This window comes from Dryobates pubescens, chromosome 9, assembly GCF_014839835.1.
Source record: "Dryobates pubescens isolate bDryPub1 chromosome 9, bDryPub1.pri, whole genome shotgun sequence".
NCBI classification, from domain to species: Eukaryota; Metazoa; Chordata; class Aves; order Piciformes; family Picidae; genus Dryobates; species Dryobates pubescens.
Genome location: NC_071620.1, coordinates 4,148,564 through 4,162,458, shown reverse-complemented (window position 1 = coordinate 4,162,458; position 13,895 = coordinate 4,148,564). Strand labels below are relative to the sequence as shown.

Here is a 13,895-nt window from a genome sequence, read left to right as displayed (position 1 = left end):
GCCTAACTATTTTAATCTTGGATTGTAATTTTATCCCTGAGGATATTCATTCATTGATAAAAGGAATTCCTTACAAGTAATAATCAACTAACTATGGAAACTTTCCATTTGTGTTTCTTGTTTCCTAACAGCACAACTAGGAGACTATAATGCTTCAGTACATCCCTCAGGATATCTGTCAAATTACAACTTCATACCAGAGCAGAACAAAGATTTCATTATCAAAGTAGAATCACTACATGAGCAACACAGGTAACAATTTTTAGTTCTTTCTCACCTCTTTTTTAACCAAAAAAAAAAGAAAAAAGAAAAAAGATGCCAGAAGTAAGATTCAAGTTCTCAGGAATTTCAGTACAATAACTTCATTTCTTACAGCTTCTATTAAATACATTTTTGTTTTATCATGTAAGTGCTAGGCTAATCATATTCAGAGTAAGATGCTGTTGTGTGAAAACACTGATATAAATTTCTAGCTCTAACAACAAGTAGATCAGTTAGCATTAGACATTATTAATAGCAATAATCTAGAGCAATGAACTAGACCTTTGGGGTTTTGGATCAAGGATTGATTTTTTTTTTCTGTCTATAGAAAAAAAAAAACCCAACCATGCAACACTACAGTTGTGCTTTCTCTCCACTCTCCTGAGTGTAGTATAAAGGCTACAACAGATTATTCTGGTCGGTCCACTGCTAATTACTCTTTCTGACTGCCAATCTGTCTGTTGTAAGACTGCAGGTTTGGAATCAGTGATGTTGATTTGGGTGCAAACTGAAATGCAAATATACCAACCTAAGAAACTGTCTGTGAACATCTGAGCAAATGAAATCACAATCAACACAGTCTTATTCTTCCTCTCTGTAGCTATACTGCGGCAGATATAGTTCCCTACTCTCCTAGTTTCTCTGGTATATACCCTGAAATATCTTCCATTTTCCTTGCCAATATTCGTCAACTTCTTCTGGCATCATTCAGTACTCTCAGCTTTCCCTCTTGTTTCTTTACTTCTAGTGGGTGTAGTGAGTATTTCTCAATTCCATATGTGCTGTCTAGCAGTCCAGAACATGCATTTTGCTTTGTCATTTATGAAGGGAAAGAGAGAAAACCACTGAACTACAGGCATTCCTTCTATGTAGGTACTAATTTGGGCTGTTTTACTAGCAGTTCATGTTCAGGAGCAGAACAGCTGAGGCCTCTACTTCTCATAAATTAATTTGGATTTTCCAGTAGACTCAGAAGTTTTTGGAGGAGACTTGTGGATAGGCACGAATTTCTTGTCTTAAGGAAGATATTGTCTCAGAGACTGCTCAGGGAAGATTCTGAAGATACTTAAAGTGGTTCAAACAAACTTATGTATGCAGTGATGTCAGAGCCAGGGATACTGAACTGCAAAGACTAGAAGCTACTGTTGGTCCAGATGAAGGTCTAGCAGGGTTTCTTGAAAAGACTACTGTATTTTCTTGGGTTTTTCAGTGAGTGTTCTCACTAGTAAAACACTGATGACTGAGAATTTTTACTGCTATATTTGAATTCACATAGGAAGTAGTAATTGAAGTTCTGGACAGAAAATACTTGGCTAGACTGGATCTGGAAAAATTTGTTCTTTATTGCTCTAACACCTTTTTTGAAACTTAGATCCATAGTCCTATTTATTTGGGAATGCAAAGGGAGGCAAATAATTGTGTATCCTGGCAGAATTTCTTGCTTCCTCTGGCATTCATAGTGAATACTACATATGAGTCGTGGTTTTGACTAGATCAGTGCCAGCTGCATATTTGACTAGAATGCTTCTAGTATTCACCAGAATGGGAGAATTATTTTGTTTTACAGTTTGAGGAGAACAGTGTTGTTCTGGAATGACACTTCAGCTGATCTGGAATAAATAATTGCTGTAGACCATATGGGCTATCTAATTTATTACCACTCTTCAATTTGCATTCTTAGATTGTCGGATTGCAAAGCCAGCAATCCTTTTTCATTCTTTAGTGTCTGTTCTTCAGGAAGCTTTTACAAAAGAAAATTGAAAGGCTAGAACTGAGATACAGACTTGAGAAGCTACATTATAACTTGTATGTTGTAGCTTAACACAAATTTTTGTAGCCAGTTTCTGTTTTACACAATCTCAGAAAGTACTTTTGTTGACCACATTCGTATCAGACACTTTTCAGTGGACAGTAAGTAGCTGCTGAGAAAGCAACTGTTGTCATATTTAACTGCTATAGATTTGTAAATTTTCCTTCTGTGTTTATCCCTGAATCTGCAGGTGTTTTTTCTTGTATGTGGTTTGTACTAACAGGGTTTTCTTAACCTTTTTTTTTTTTTTGCTTAGTACATAAGCAGCCTGAAGTCTTAGGATGTGGATATTATCCAAATTGGTAATGTTTTCATGATGCTTTGTAGATCAAGGCATGAGTTTGAGCTGAAGGATGCATTTGCATCCTTCAGATGCTTGCATTCTACATGATATTTGTTAGCCCTGGTGTATCAACAGCTAGAAATACTGGAAAAGGACCCCAAAACCAATTTAACCACCTGCTTAGCAACCTCAAGGTTTCATTTAATCTCTGAGTAGTGAGGTATAACAAGAAAAAAAGCTGGGTCTATGCTGACTTACTTTCTCATGTTGGCCCTTCAAGACACAAAGCTTAATTGATTAAGTCTGTTGTAGATGATGTACACACATTTAGAATTAAAACTTGCAGGCATATCTTACTGATCTGCAATAGACTTTCCTCAGTTCTCTAACCAGAGTTCTTCATCAAAATTGGTAAAAATCAAAGCAAAATAAAACTGTATTCTTGTAAATAATTTCAGCATCCTGTTCTGTAGTAAAACGGTCCTTTGTTTTTGTTTGCTTTGTTTTGTTTACCTTTTGACCACAGTGAAAGAGATAAGGTCTACTAATGTTGCAGTAGATTATTCCCTCCCCCCCCCGCCTTTGCTTTTTTCCCCCAACATTGGACATACTTAGGCCACACTGCTGGCAGTGGCTATCCAGTTCAAGGTAACTTTCATTTTCATGGAGTGGCTGTTTCAGGCCATAGCATTTTGATGGCCTGAAATTTGAAATAGGGCACATTAGTTGAAAGTAACAGATGTCCATCTTGGAACATAAAGCCTCTTTCAAAAATGAGAATTACTGCTGTATGTGGAGCTGTTAACACACCACAATGTTTTGTCAGCTTTTTACAGATTGTATCTAAATTGCATTTTATTAACATTATTTGATGGGTGTTGTTTTGGAAGATTACCCAACAAAAGCTGATTTTACTTGCACTTAGTTGCAGTTATGATAGGATGAGATGGGATCTTTTCTACTCAGATGTGTGTAAATATTACAGGCAGCACTCAGTATCATTTTACTGTTACCTGAACATATGCTAGTGCCTGAATTGCTGATTTGTGCTGCGACCAGGCTCACTGGACACAGCACAATGTGTAGGCTATGACAGATTCCAGTTTAGAGCTGCCTCTTGCCTGATGAGTTCTTGACTGGTCTTGGCCCTGCAGTGTATAGGAAGGAGCTACTTTTCTTATCATGCCTAAAGGAATGTTGTTTAGGCCACATTGCATTCCTCTCAGGTGAGAAATTAGTAGACTGCATGGGAGAACCATCTAAGGAGGGATTGCTGGTTTTAGCTACTGTTTTTAAAACTTCTAGTAGATTCAATGTAGTCATCCCATAAAGATACATAATCTGATTATTTGAGGTGTGGGGATTTTCATCAAAACTTTCATCAAAGAGCTTTGTAGAAGACCACAAGACAAAACCCTTGTTAGTTTTGCAACACACTTCACGGGAGAAAAAGTGGTTTGGGATTTATAGATTGCAGATACACTCAGATTGCTTTCCTTGGTGAGTTTCCTAACTTCAATTTACTTAATCTTCTTTCTCCCTCTTGAGTTTTTTAGTACATCTCTGCTTCTAATCTTTCTTCTAGATTACTTCTTTCTGAGAGACTATGCCATATAGAATATTTGCAGGTGGAGCTACTTGTTATAAAGGAAGCTTTTATAGGAGAATCAATTCCTCATTGCTTTAAACCAAACAGATACAAATGATTTTTCTGAAAAGAACCAGCCAAAAATGGCTAAGGTATAACAATATTGTGTATAATTGGCTTGGGTTTTGAGAGGCATCAAGGAGGTCTTTCCCCATTGAACTCGTGGCACTATTTAAAGAGGTTTATTTTTCAGACATTGGGCTGTGGGATTCTTCTGTTTTTCTACATTTGCAATAAATATAATACCATTTCTTGTGGTTTTTTTGTTATGGTCCATATGAATTTACTTAACCATTTTTCCCCCTTTTAGTGGCCTCAAGCAGTCCGAAGCAGAGTCCTGCTATATAAATATAGCACGAACACTTGAATTCTATGGAGTGGAATTGCACAGTGGTAGAGTATGTTTACATTGTGATTTTTCACTTGGGGAGATAAAAAAAATTAGATGTGGGCTTTTTTTACATGAACTTAATAGTAGTAAACCCAGTAATACTTAAATATTGACTTTATCATGTGTCATTTTTAATGAGAGAGTTGGGTAATTTGAAGATAATGTCTGTATAACAGGGATGCCAGAATTTCAATCAAATAAGCTGGATCTCCTGAAAAGAGTAGCAGTGTATTTTAAAGATGAATTGTTTCAATACTGCAGTGTATTTTACTTAATAATTTTACTGAAGTTTTTGAATGTGTCAGCATGAAACAAAGTGAATGCTCTGTTCAGTGTTATGATGTAGTTGGCAGATGTTTTAAGAGTTTCCTTTTTCTTAATTTCTAACACAGACTTGGGAATACAGACTTTTAAAACAATTGATTTAATATTCCTTTGTTTCCTGATTCCAGGCTAAGTCTAAGCAGTATTTAACAGCATAGAAGATGACCACTAAAAATGTATTTGAAATTTTTCAGACACAGGGTGTGCAATGATAAGAGCCATGTCTGAGTATTTCACTGGTTTCTGGGATTTAATTGATCATGCTATCTCTCTGACATGAATCCCAAAAATACTTTTGTCTTAATACTGTATCCTAGTGTGGAAGTGACCATTTGTAGGCAATGAGCACCTCAGCCTTCTCCTCATCCTTAATCATGTCTGCATCCAACAAAGGATGGAGATTTTCCTTAGTCCTCTTCTTATTGTTAATGAATTTATAGAAACATTTTTTATTATCCTTAATGGTTGTAGCTAGGTTGAGCTGTAGCTGTGCTTTGGCTCTCTTAATTTTCTCCCTGCATAGCTTTGCTACATCTTTATAGTTCCGGTGAGAGACCTGTCCCCTCTTCCTCAGGCCATAGACTCTCCTTTTGTTCTTGAGATCCAGCCAAAGGTCTCCATTTAGCCCGGACTGTGCCTTTCCCTCTTGAAGTACACCCAGCCTTCCTGGACTCCTGTATCCTTAAGGGTGGCTTCCCAAGAGACTTTGTCAATCAGTCTCCTGAATAGGCCAAAGTTTGCCCTATGGAAGTTCAAGGTGGCAGTTTTACTAACCCCTCTCCTTGATTCTCCAAGGATAGAGAATTCAGTCATCTTGTGGTCACTGAGCACTAGATGGCCTCCAACCTTTACTTCTCCCACAAGTTCTTCCCTGTTCACAAGAAGCAGGTCCAGGAGGGCACCTTCCTTGGTTGGCTCCCTCATTAGTTGTGTCAAGAAGTTATCCTCCAGACACTCCAGGAACCTTCAAGACTGTTCTTTCCCTGATATATTTTATTCCCAGCAGACATCTGGAAAGTTGAAGTCTCCCACAAGAACAAGGGGTAGTGATTGTGAAGCCTCTTTCAACTGCTTATAAAAAATTTCATCTACTTCTTCATCCTGGTTGGGTAGTCTCTGGCAGATTGCCACCACAATATCACTCTTGCTGACCTTACTCCTGATTCTTACCCATAAGGACTCAACCCTATCATCACCTTCATTAATTTGCATGGTTTCATATGTCTCCCTTTCATATTTCGTTCATGTTTCATATGTCTTCATAGAGGGCTGCTCCACCGCCTCTTTTTCCTTTCCTATCCCTTCTGAAAAGTTGGTCCCCATTGGTTGCAGCACTCCAGTTGTGGGAGTCATCCCACTAGGTTTCCATGATGGTTGCTATATCATAGTTTCCCTGTAGCACAGTGGCCTCCAGCTCCTCCTGTTTATTGCCCATGCTGCATGCATTCAGGTATAAACATTTCAGGGAAGGAGTTGAGTACACAGTTTTCAACCTTGATGGGTTGAAACCCTCCAGTTTTGTCCTATCTCAGTGCTTTGAGCATGTTTAGTAGGGCCTAGTTAAACTGTCTTTCTGAAAGACTTTATCTCTGTGGATCTTACAATTCAGCTCTTTGCTGATGAGGTATCTTAGTCCTCTTATGTTGCGCCTGGCAGAAGAAACAGGTAGCACTTAGCTTTTACACTAATGGCCAAAAGAAGGTGGTGCTCTTGTACTGGTAGTTGAGAGTAGATAATGTTTCTTGAAGAACAGATGAATAGCTGGTTTCCATAATTTTAATGTTTTATGGTACAAAGTTAAATATTTTGCAGAAGTCATGTGACCTTTCTTTAGGCAACTTGGTAAGCATGAAACTTCCATTAGTGAATATACTCTGAGCTCTGTTTTCATTTGCAAGCCCTTCTGCTGCTTTTCTCTGAGGATAAATATGAACTGCTAAAATTGTAATACTAAAAATTGAAACTGTGTTAAAAAGCTCAGGAGAGTGTATTCAATACCTTACAACTATTGAGATGTCTTTAATTCCTAATCTCCTTTTAACTCTGGACTGCTTTTTGTCGGCTCAATAATTAGTCTGACATTAACTCATCTTTCATTTTTAGCCAGGGAAATGAAGACAGGAAGTCAGTAGAATCAATCTTATTTCCATGCCCACAAAAGTCCAGGTGGTAATTGTAAATTAAATCAAATGTGAATGAGTATTTAACTAGCTGGATGCCTGGCATGGTCATTTATTTCTTTATAATTTTTTTAGGTCTATAAAGAAATAGGTAAAGAAAAAAGGCATGTTGTTTCTCAGTTGTGCAGTTGAATAGCTTAGATTTCGTTGAAAGGGAAGCAACTGTACATTTCCATCATCTTTCATCTGGGACAACCCTCATTCATTATGCTAGTCCAAAATCTTGGTTTCAGATTTCTTAGATTTAACAGAAGAGAATTCATTGTAACAAAACGGGAGGTTAGTGTTCTGGACTTGGGCAAAAGGAGGTGGGGAATGAACTTTGTTCTGAAAAGGCTCCTGGAAAAAAATAGAGTAGTTTAGCCTAATTAATCCCTTTCAAGTGTTTAGCAAAGCCTTTACTTCTGCTGAATTGTATAGGTTTTCAGCTTTTTCTTCTCAGGTTGTTTTTTAATTCACAACATGGCTTTTTAAAATCAGGAACCTGGAGTAAGCTCCAGGCGCTAATAATACAGGTTTCTGCCCTGCTTTATGTTGGCTGTATTATGGCAGGGGCAGTTAGTTTAGAAGCAGTTAATCTCCTGAAATAACTCATTTTCTCCCCAAGTATTAAAGGGGGTCAATTCTGGATTCCTGTTTTATGTTGACTAAAAGTGGCAGTTTGAGACCTTCTTCCAGTGGAGGTTCAACCAGCTCCTCCAGCAGCAGTTCTTGGCAAGGTGGGGCAGCAGGTTTACAAGGATTATTAATAAGTTCATCCTGTTCTGGGTTACCTTTGAGTACATTTGGACTGCTCCCTACCTAAGAATTTTCTTTTATTATACAATGAGGGATGAGATTGGTATTTTTCTTTTTTTCTTATCTTGTAAGTATTCAGTGGCAATGCACTATGTATTAAATAAGTTATGCTCATTCTCTATGAACTGCTGTGGTATTTCACTGAAGATTTATGCATCCCATTGCAAATTAGGTTCAGCTTCATTCATTCATCTGCCTGTATCATCCTTCTGTTCAACTATTCTGAAAGGATTCATTGTGGACTCTCCACAGTATTGATAGAGCAAACACTGCCTGTTTTATTCTTGTATACCTTACTGATATAAAGAAACTGATATTGGACTTACAAGAAAGCTTCATATTAACTGAGCACAGAGTACCATCTAGAGGAGCAGCTGAGATACTGAAGGTTTTAAGGGAATCCATTGACTTTTGGCCATACTTTACAAAATAGTCCAAAACAACTTCTGAGTTGTTGAATCATCAAACATGATGCTTTAAACAGTAAGTTCTACACTGACATGTACATTTATGCAGGTTCAGAAATTTGTGAAATAATGTGTTAATACACATTGATCATCTAGAAGCAGGAAGCTGAGATTTGTAACTTTTGTCATGTTTAGAATAGAATAGAATAGAATAGAATAGAATAGAATAGAATAGAATAGAATAGAATAGACCAGATCAGACCAGGTTGGAAGAGACCTTCAAGATCATTGCATCCAACCTATCAACCAATCCAACCCACTTAATCAACTAAACCATGGCACCAAGCACCCTATCAAGTCTCCTCCTGAACACCTCCAATGATGGTGACTCCACCACCTCCCCAGGCAGCCCATTCCAATGGGCAATCACTCTCTCTGTATAGAACTTCTTCCTTACCTCCAGCCTAAACCTCCCTTGGCGCAGCCTGAGACTGTGTCCTCTTGTTCTGGTGCTGGCTGCCTGGGAGAAGAGACCTACATCCACCTGTCTACATCCTCCCTTAAGGTAGCTGTAGAGAGCAATAAGGTCACCCCTGAGTGACCTCTTCTCCAGGCTAAGCAACCCCATCTCCCTCAGCCTCTCCTCACAGGGCTTGTGTTCCAAACCCCTCACCAACTTTGTAACCCTTCTCTGGACGCACTCCAGCAAGTTCAGATTCAAACCAAGTGATTTCTGCCCCTCCCCACCCAATCCTTTTCTTTTTCTTTCTGCAAATTGAAGTGTTTGCTTACATGGAGGCATATGTGTCATCTTGAGTGTCTCAAAACTTAAAAAGACTTATAAATCTCTCAGTTTGGTTTTGCAGTTGAGCGTGTTGAGCTGCTGCACAGTTCTTGGCTAAGTTCATAATTGAACACTTCTATATGGCTCTATGTCCTAGGCAGATTTGTGGTAACCTACCCATTATTTGTGGGTAAGACCTTTCTGGAAAAAAAGTAATGTAAATTATTCTCTTTGTCATTTTAAACAGTTTAAGATCAGGATATTTGTGATTAATTCCCAAAATTCTGTAACATTTACCTGGCTGACCTTGGGAAGTGCTTCAGCTTCTTTTAGATGGTTGATTGGCCTTGAACATTTTAGTCTAGTGCTGACCCAAAGAATATCTAGTGTAGCAAGATGAAATGTCACAACTTGCTTTAATGAGTTAAAATTTGTAATACCTTGTAGGTAGCACCAAAAAAAAGAGAAGCAAATATGTGATTGAATTTTTCTCCTCAGGAGTAGCAAGTATAGAATACTTGAACATTAATTTGTAAGTAGATAAATGGGAATGACACAAACTGCATTTGTGTTCTTACAGTATGTTTCTTTTGCAGGATCTCCATAATTTAGATCTTATGATTGGGATTGCATCTGGTGGAATTGCTGTATATAGAAAACTCATCTGCACAAGCTTCTATCCCTGGTAAATTACTAGCAAAATAATGTGGCTAGTCTCTTCAATTTTATTTCCATTTGCTTCAACATCTATTTGAAAGAAGCCTGTAGTACACAAATTTGTTCTTTATGGGGTATCATTGCCTTCTGTTGAAATAAATATGAAGCCTGTTGCCTAGGTGTTTGATTCTCCAGGACTTTTATACTTGTTGTGCTATATGAAGTCTTGATCAAGGTAATTCACATGCAGGTGTGAGTACATGATTAGGAGGACCTTGTGGTCTTAGAGGTTTTCTGCTGTTATACTCAATAATAGTTTTTAAATCAGCATTACTAGTAAAGATCAATAGCTAATGGACTAATCATTTTATCTTGTCATTCAGCAAGAAGAAATGTACTTCTTGGGGAACAAAAAAAGTAAAATGAGTTATTTGGAATTTCAGTTTTCTTTTTTTCAAATGAGTATGAGTATATTATGTATACTTGATAAAGTATAGCTTAATCATAGAATCATAATTTTTTTAGAGTGTGACCTTTAAGAGCATGGAGTCCAATCATCATGTTACACATCATTTCCTTCTGTAATATGTGATGTTTTTTCTGGATAACATTTTCAGTTAGATGGTACAGTGTTCTTAATCATGACAGAAAAGTGTTTTCTAATGGATTTAACTTGCTTTTTGCCCCTTAAGTGTGTAGGAAGGTTATTTTTAGCAATATTCCTTAAATACTCCCGTCATTCCACCCTTTAATTATGAACACAACCTAACAGATACTTCCTATAGGAAAGCACAAAATTAGTTTCAACTTAAATTTTAGTGGAAATGATCCTGCATAGTCTCTGGATTTTTCTCTTCTTTTTTCTTTGCAGTGAGTTGTAGTTCAACTAACTTGGATGTACTGTAACCATCCCTAAGTGTATGTCAGTAATGCAGTTATGCTGCATCTTATATTTTTACATTTCTAAATGTAAAATGCTAAAGCACAATAGTCTTCCATCTTTTGCTGTCTACAACTACCTGAAGGGAGGTTGTAGCCAGGTGGGGGTTGGCCTCTTCTTCCAGGCAGCCAGCACCACAACAAGAGGACACAGTCTCAAGCTGCACCAGGGGAGGTTTAGGCTGGGTGTTAGGAAGAAGTTCTTCACAGCGAGAGTTGTTAGCTATTGGAATGTGCTGCCCAGGGTGGTGGTGGAGTCACCATCACTGGAGGTGTTTAGAAAGAGACTCGATGGGGTGCTTGGTGCCATGGTTTAGTTGATTAGATGGTGTTGGATGATAGGTTGGACTTGATGATCTCAAAGGTCTCTTCCTACCTGGTCAATTCCATTCTATTCTATTCTATTCTATTCGATTGGATTCTATTCTATTGGATTCTATTCTATTCTATTCTATTCTATTCTATTCTATTCTATTCTATTCTATTCTATTCTATTCTATTCTATTCTATTCTATTCTATTCCTTTGTCTTTGTGTCTTAAGCCCTGCCCTCTCAGTTTCTTTTCAAGGCTGCAGGTTTTAAAAACTGCCATCTGGAGGCATAGTTTCTGTCTTTTGCAAGTCTTGTACTTCCCAGGTACAAATAGATACTAGCTATTCCTGAAAACCATAGAGGTGGCATTGTGAAATCTGGGATGAGATGGTGTTTTTAGGGGAGGAAAAGAGCAGAAGAAAACAGGAGGGATCCACAATTTGCTGTGCTACTTTTACTTCTGGAGAACTACATAAACTACATGTAGTGTAAACTATACATGCCAAAATATCATTCACAAAAAACAGCTCTCATTTATAAAACAAAATTGAGAGGAAAAATACCAAGCAACAAAGCAATTAATTTTTCAATTCAAATAATTTCCACTCTGAAATATGAGGTTTAGCAGCAATATTTTCAGCCAACAGCTAATGCTAATTGTTCTAAGCTTTCCTACTCACTCTCCAAAAATACCTTCTAAAATTGAAAGGAGCAAAAATTCACTAGATATTGCATAGCTTTTTGATATTTCATTTCTAGCATCTTGAATGAGGTAGTCATAATTCTTCATGCAGGAATGGTGTCCATAGCCTGGCCCTCCTCCCCAAAAAACGACTGAACAAGGAAAGTCATCAGAGCAGCTTGTGCTGTATTTTTTGTTACACCTTCAATTTAATTTTAGACCTCAAAGCAGGATATATTTCTGTAATGCCTGGAGTTTTAATGAACCTGAGTTGAGCTGAAGGTGTGCAGATAAGGATATTCCTTACATGGTAGTATATGTCTGAGAATGCAAAAAGAACACCAACATTTATGTAACTGAAATGGTATTTAGGCTTTTTATGTAACACCATTTGTAGTAAGGAGCATTTCCTATGGGCTTCAGCAAGCTCCACCATAAACGGGGTAGAACTCAAGGTGGCAGCAAACACCATCAAAGCATGCTTTCCAGAACTTCAAGTAACATACTCTGCAGCATTAATGGGTGACAACAATGCAATTATGCCATATGGTAGTAGTCAGAGAACCAAAAGCTTTCAGGAATAGAGGCAGTGCGAGAGTACTGCCTTGGCAAAAGGAGGGTTTTCAATCAAAGCAACCTACATAGGAAGCTGACTGAACAGTCAGAGGCAATGCAAGTCAAGACAGGTTTAAAAAAATAACTCTAGGTTTAATGCAGTATTTTACATGCTTTGGAATGTTATTCTTCGGGGTGCTTGACTGTTATGATCATTTCCAAATTCATTTTGCAAGTAAAATATTATCTTAATGGCAAAACCATTGGCAGCAATTAAGGTTAGATAATAACCTTAAAAATGAAACAGCATATGCAGAGTCTTTGCTTTGAAAACTATAGAGGAACTACTAGAGGAATGTATTCTACATTTGTATTTAACATTTTAAAAACAATTCAGCAGTTTTACATAGCAAATTTGAAATCTTTCTGAATAAATCTTGCAATGGAGAAGTCTAAGGCTTACACTTAAGGAAATATCTTTTCACTTCAGGTCAAAATTACCAACTGCTACTACTATGTGCTGGGACAGTTCAGTCAGAAATTAGTAACTCTGTTTTTTTACTAAATGACAAATTATTTTTGACCCTTGTGAATGATAAGAATACAGGACCCAAAAGTTGTACCATCATTAATAAGCTACAAGTATTGAATGTTTTACAAGTCAACCATGAAACTTAATGACTTGTGAATGTTGTGTAATCAGACAGATTATTAGTGAGTGATAAGGGTGGCTGAGCCATCAGATAAGAGTAACTGCATTAAATGCAAGGTTTGAATGTGGCATCTTCAAGCACTTGATCAAATCTAACCTTATGTCTTTTTTTGTGGACTCTACCATATGCAAGTATTCACTCAGCTTGTAGGCATAACTTTGCAAATGATTTCTAGTTATTAAATAAAAATGTCAGATTGGAAAGTGTTCTTTGTCACTGGATGAAACAGATGTAGTTGTACCTGAGGAAGGAGGAATGTAATTGCAAGGGATGCTGTACTTAGAGGAGAAGCAAAATAAAGAGACTTAAAGCCCTTATTTGGTTTCAAGTGATTATCATAGAGTTATAGAATCAATAAGGTTGGGAGAGACCTCAAAGATCATCAAGTCCAACCTGTCACCCAACACCTCATGACTACTAAACCATGGCACCAAGTGCCATGTCCAATCCCCTCTTGAACACCTCCAGGGATGGTAACTCCACCACCTCCCTGGGCAGCCCATTCCAACAGCTAACAACTCTCTCTGTGAAGAACTTTCTCCTCACCTTGAGCCTAAACTTCCCCTGGTGCAGCTTGGGTGATGCAGTGAATCCTGTTTCTGAAAAAATGGACTGGGGAGAGGAGAGGAATTGATAAGAATTTAGGTATTTTGGGATATTGGCTAGCTTTTTATATTTGAGTGGATGGTTTATCGCTTAGTCTGCAAAGTCAGTTTCCCATGTCCTGCATTTCTGCTCTTTATGTTAGGGTAAGGACAGGTCAGGACAACAACTGTGTAAGCTGAGAATGACTGAAAAAGCTTACTTGTTGAAGTTTATTCTATGTCAAGAAATGTGGTGGCAAAGAAACAGAAGCACAGAACTTGAGCTGTACTAGTTCAGGTGGAGTAGCACTGGGATTAAGAAAGTATTGATATATACATGAATTGCATCTCAATAAATATAACTGAAAGTTTATATGACTTATTGGAAAGTTCAGATTCCAGAACTTTTAGATAAGCAATGCAGGTCATTACCATTTGAGCTAGCAGGTCAAATGGCACAAGGTTTTCAAGGGTTGTCTTAACAGGAGAGGTCGATATGATTTCAACTTTCTAGTAACGTGCAACAATTTACCTGTTCACCAAAAAAATGGTGTTAATGAAATTTCT

General features: G+C 37.6%; 1 protein-coding gene across 1 annotated transcript in view; it reads left to right on the top strand.

The window, feature by feature from the left end:
- Positions 1-13,895, top strand: part of PTPN3 (protein tyrosine phosphatase non-receptor type 3) — an 89,490-nt gene that overhangs the window by 19,699 nt on the left and 55,896 nt on the right. Inside the window, exons 7-9 of the mRNA XM_054164260.1 lie at positions 132-252; positions 4,313-4,400; positions 9,483-9,571. Of these exons, the coding sequence (XP_054020235.1) occupies positions 132-252; positions 4,313-4,400; positions 9,483-9,571 (298 nt within the window). The remainder of the gene's footprint in view (positions 1-131; positions 253-4,312; positions 4,401-9,482; positions 9,572-13,895) is intronic.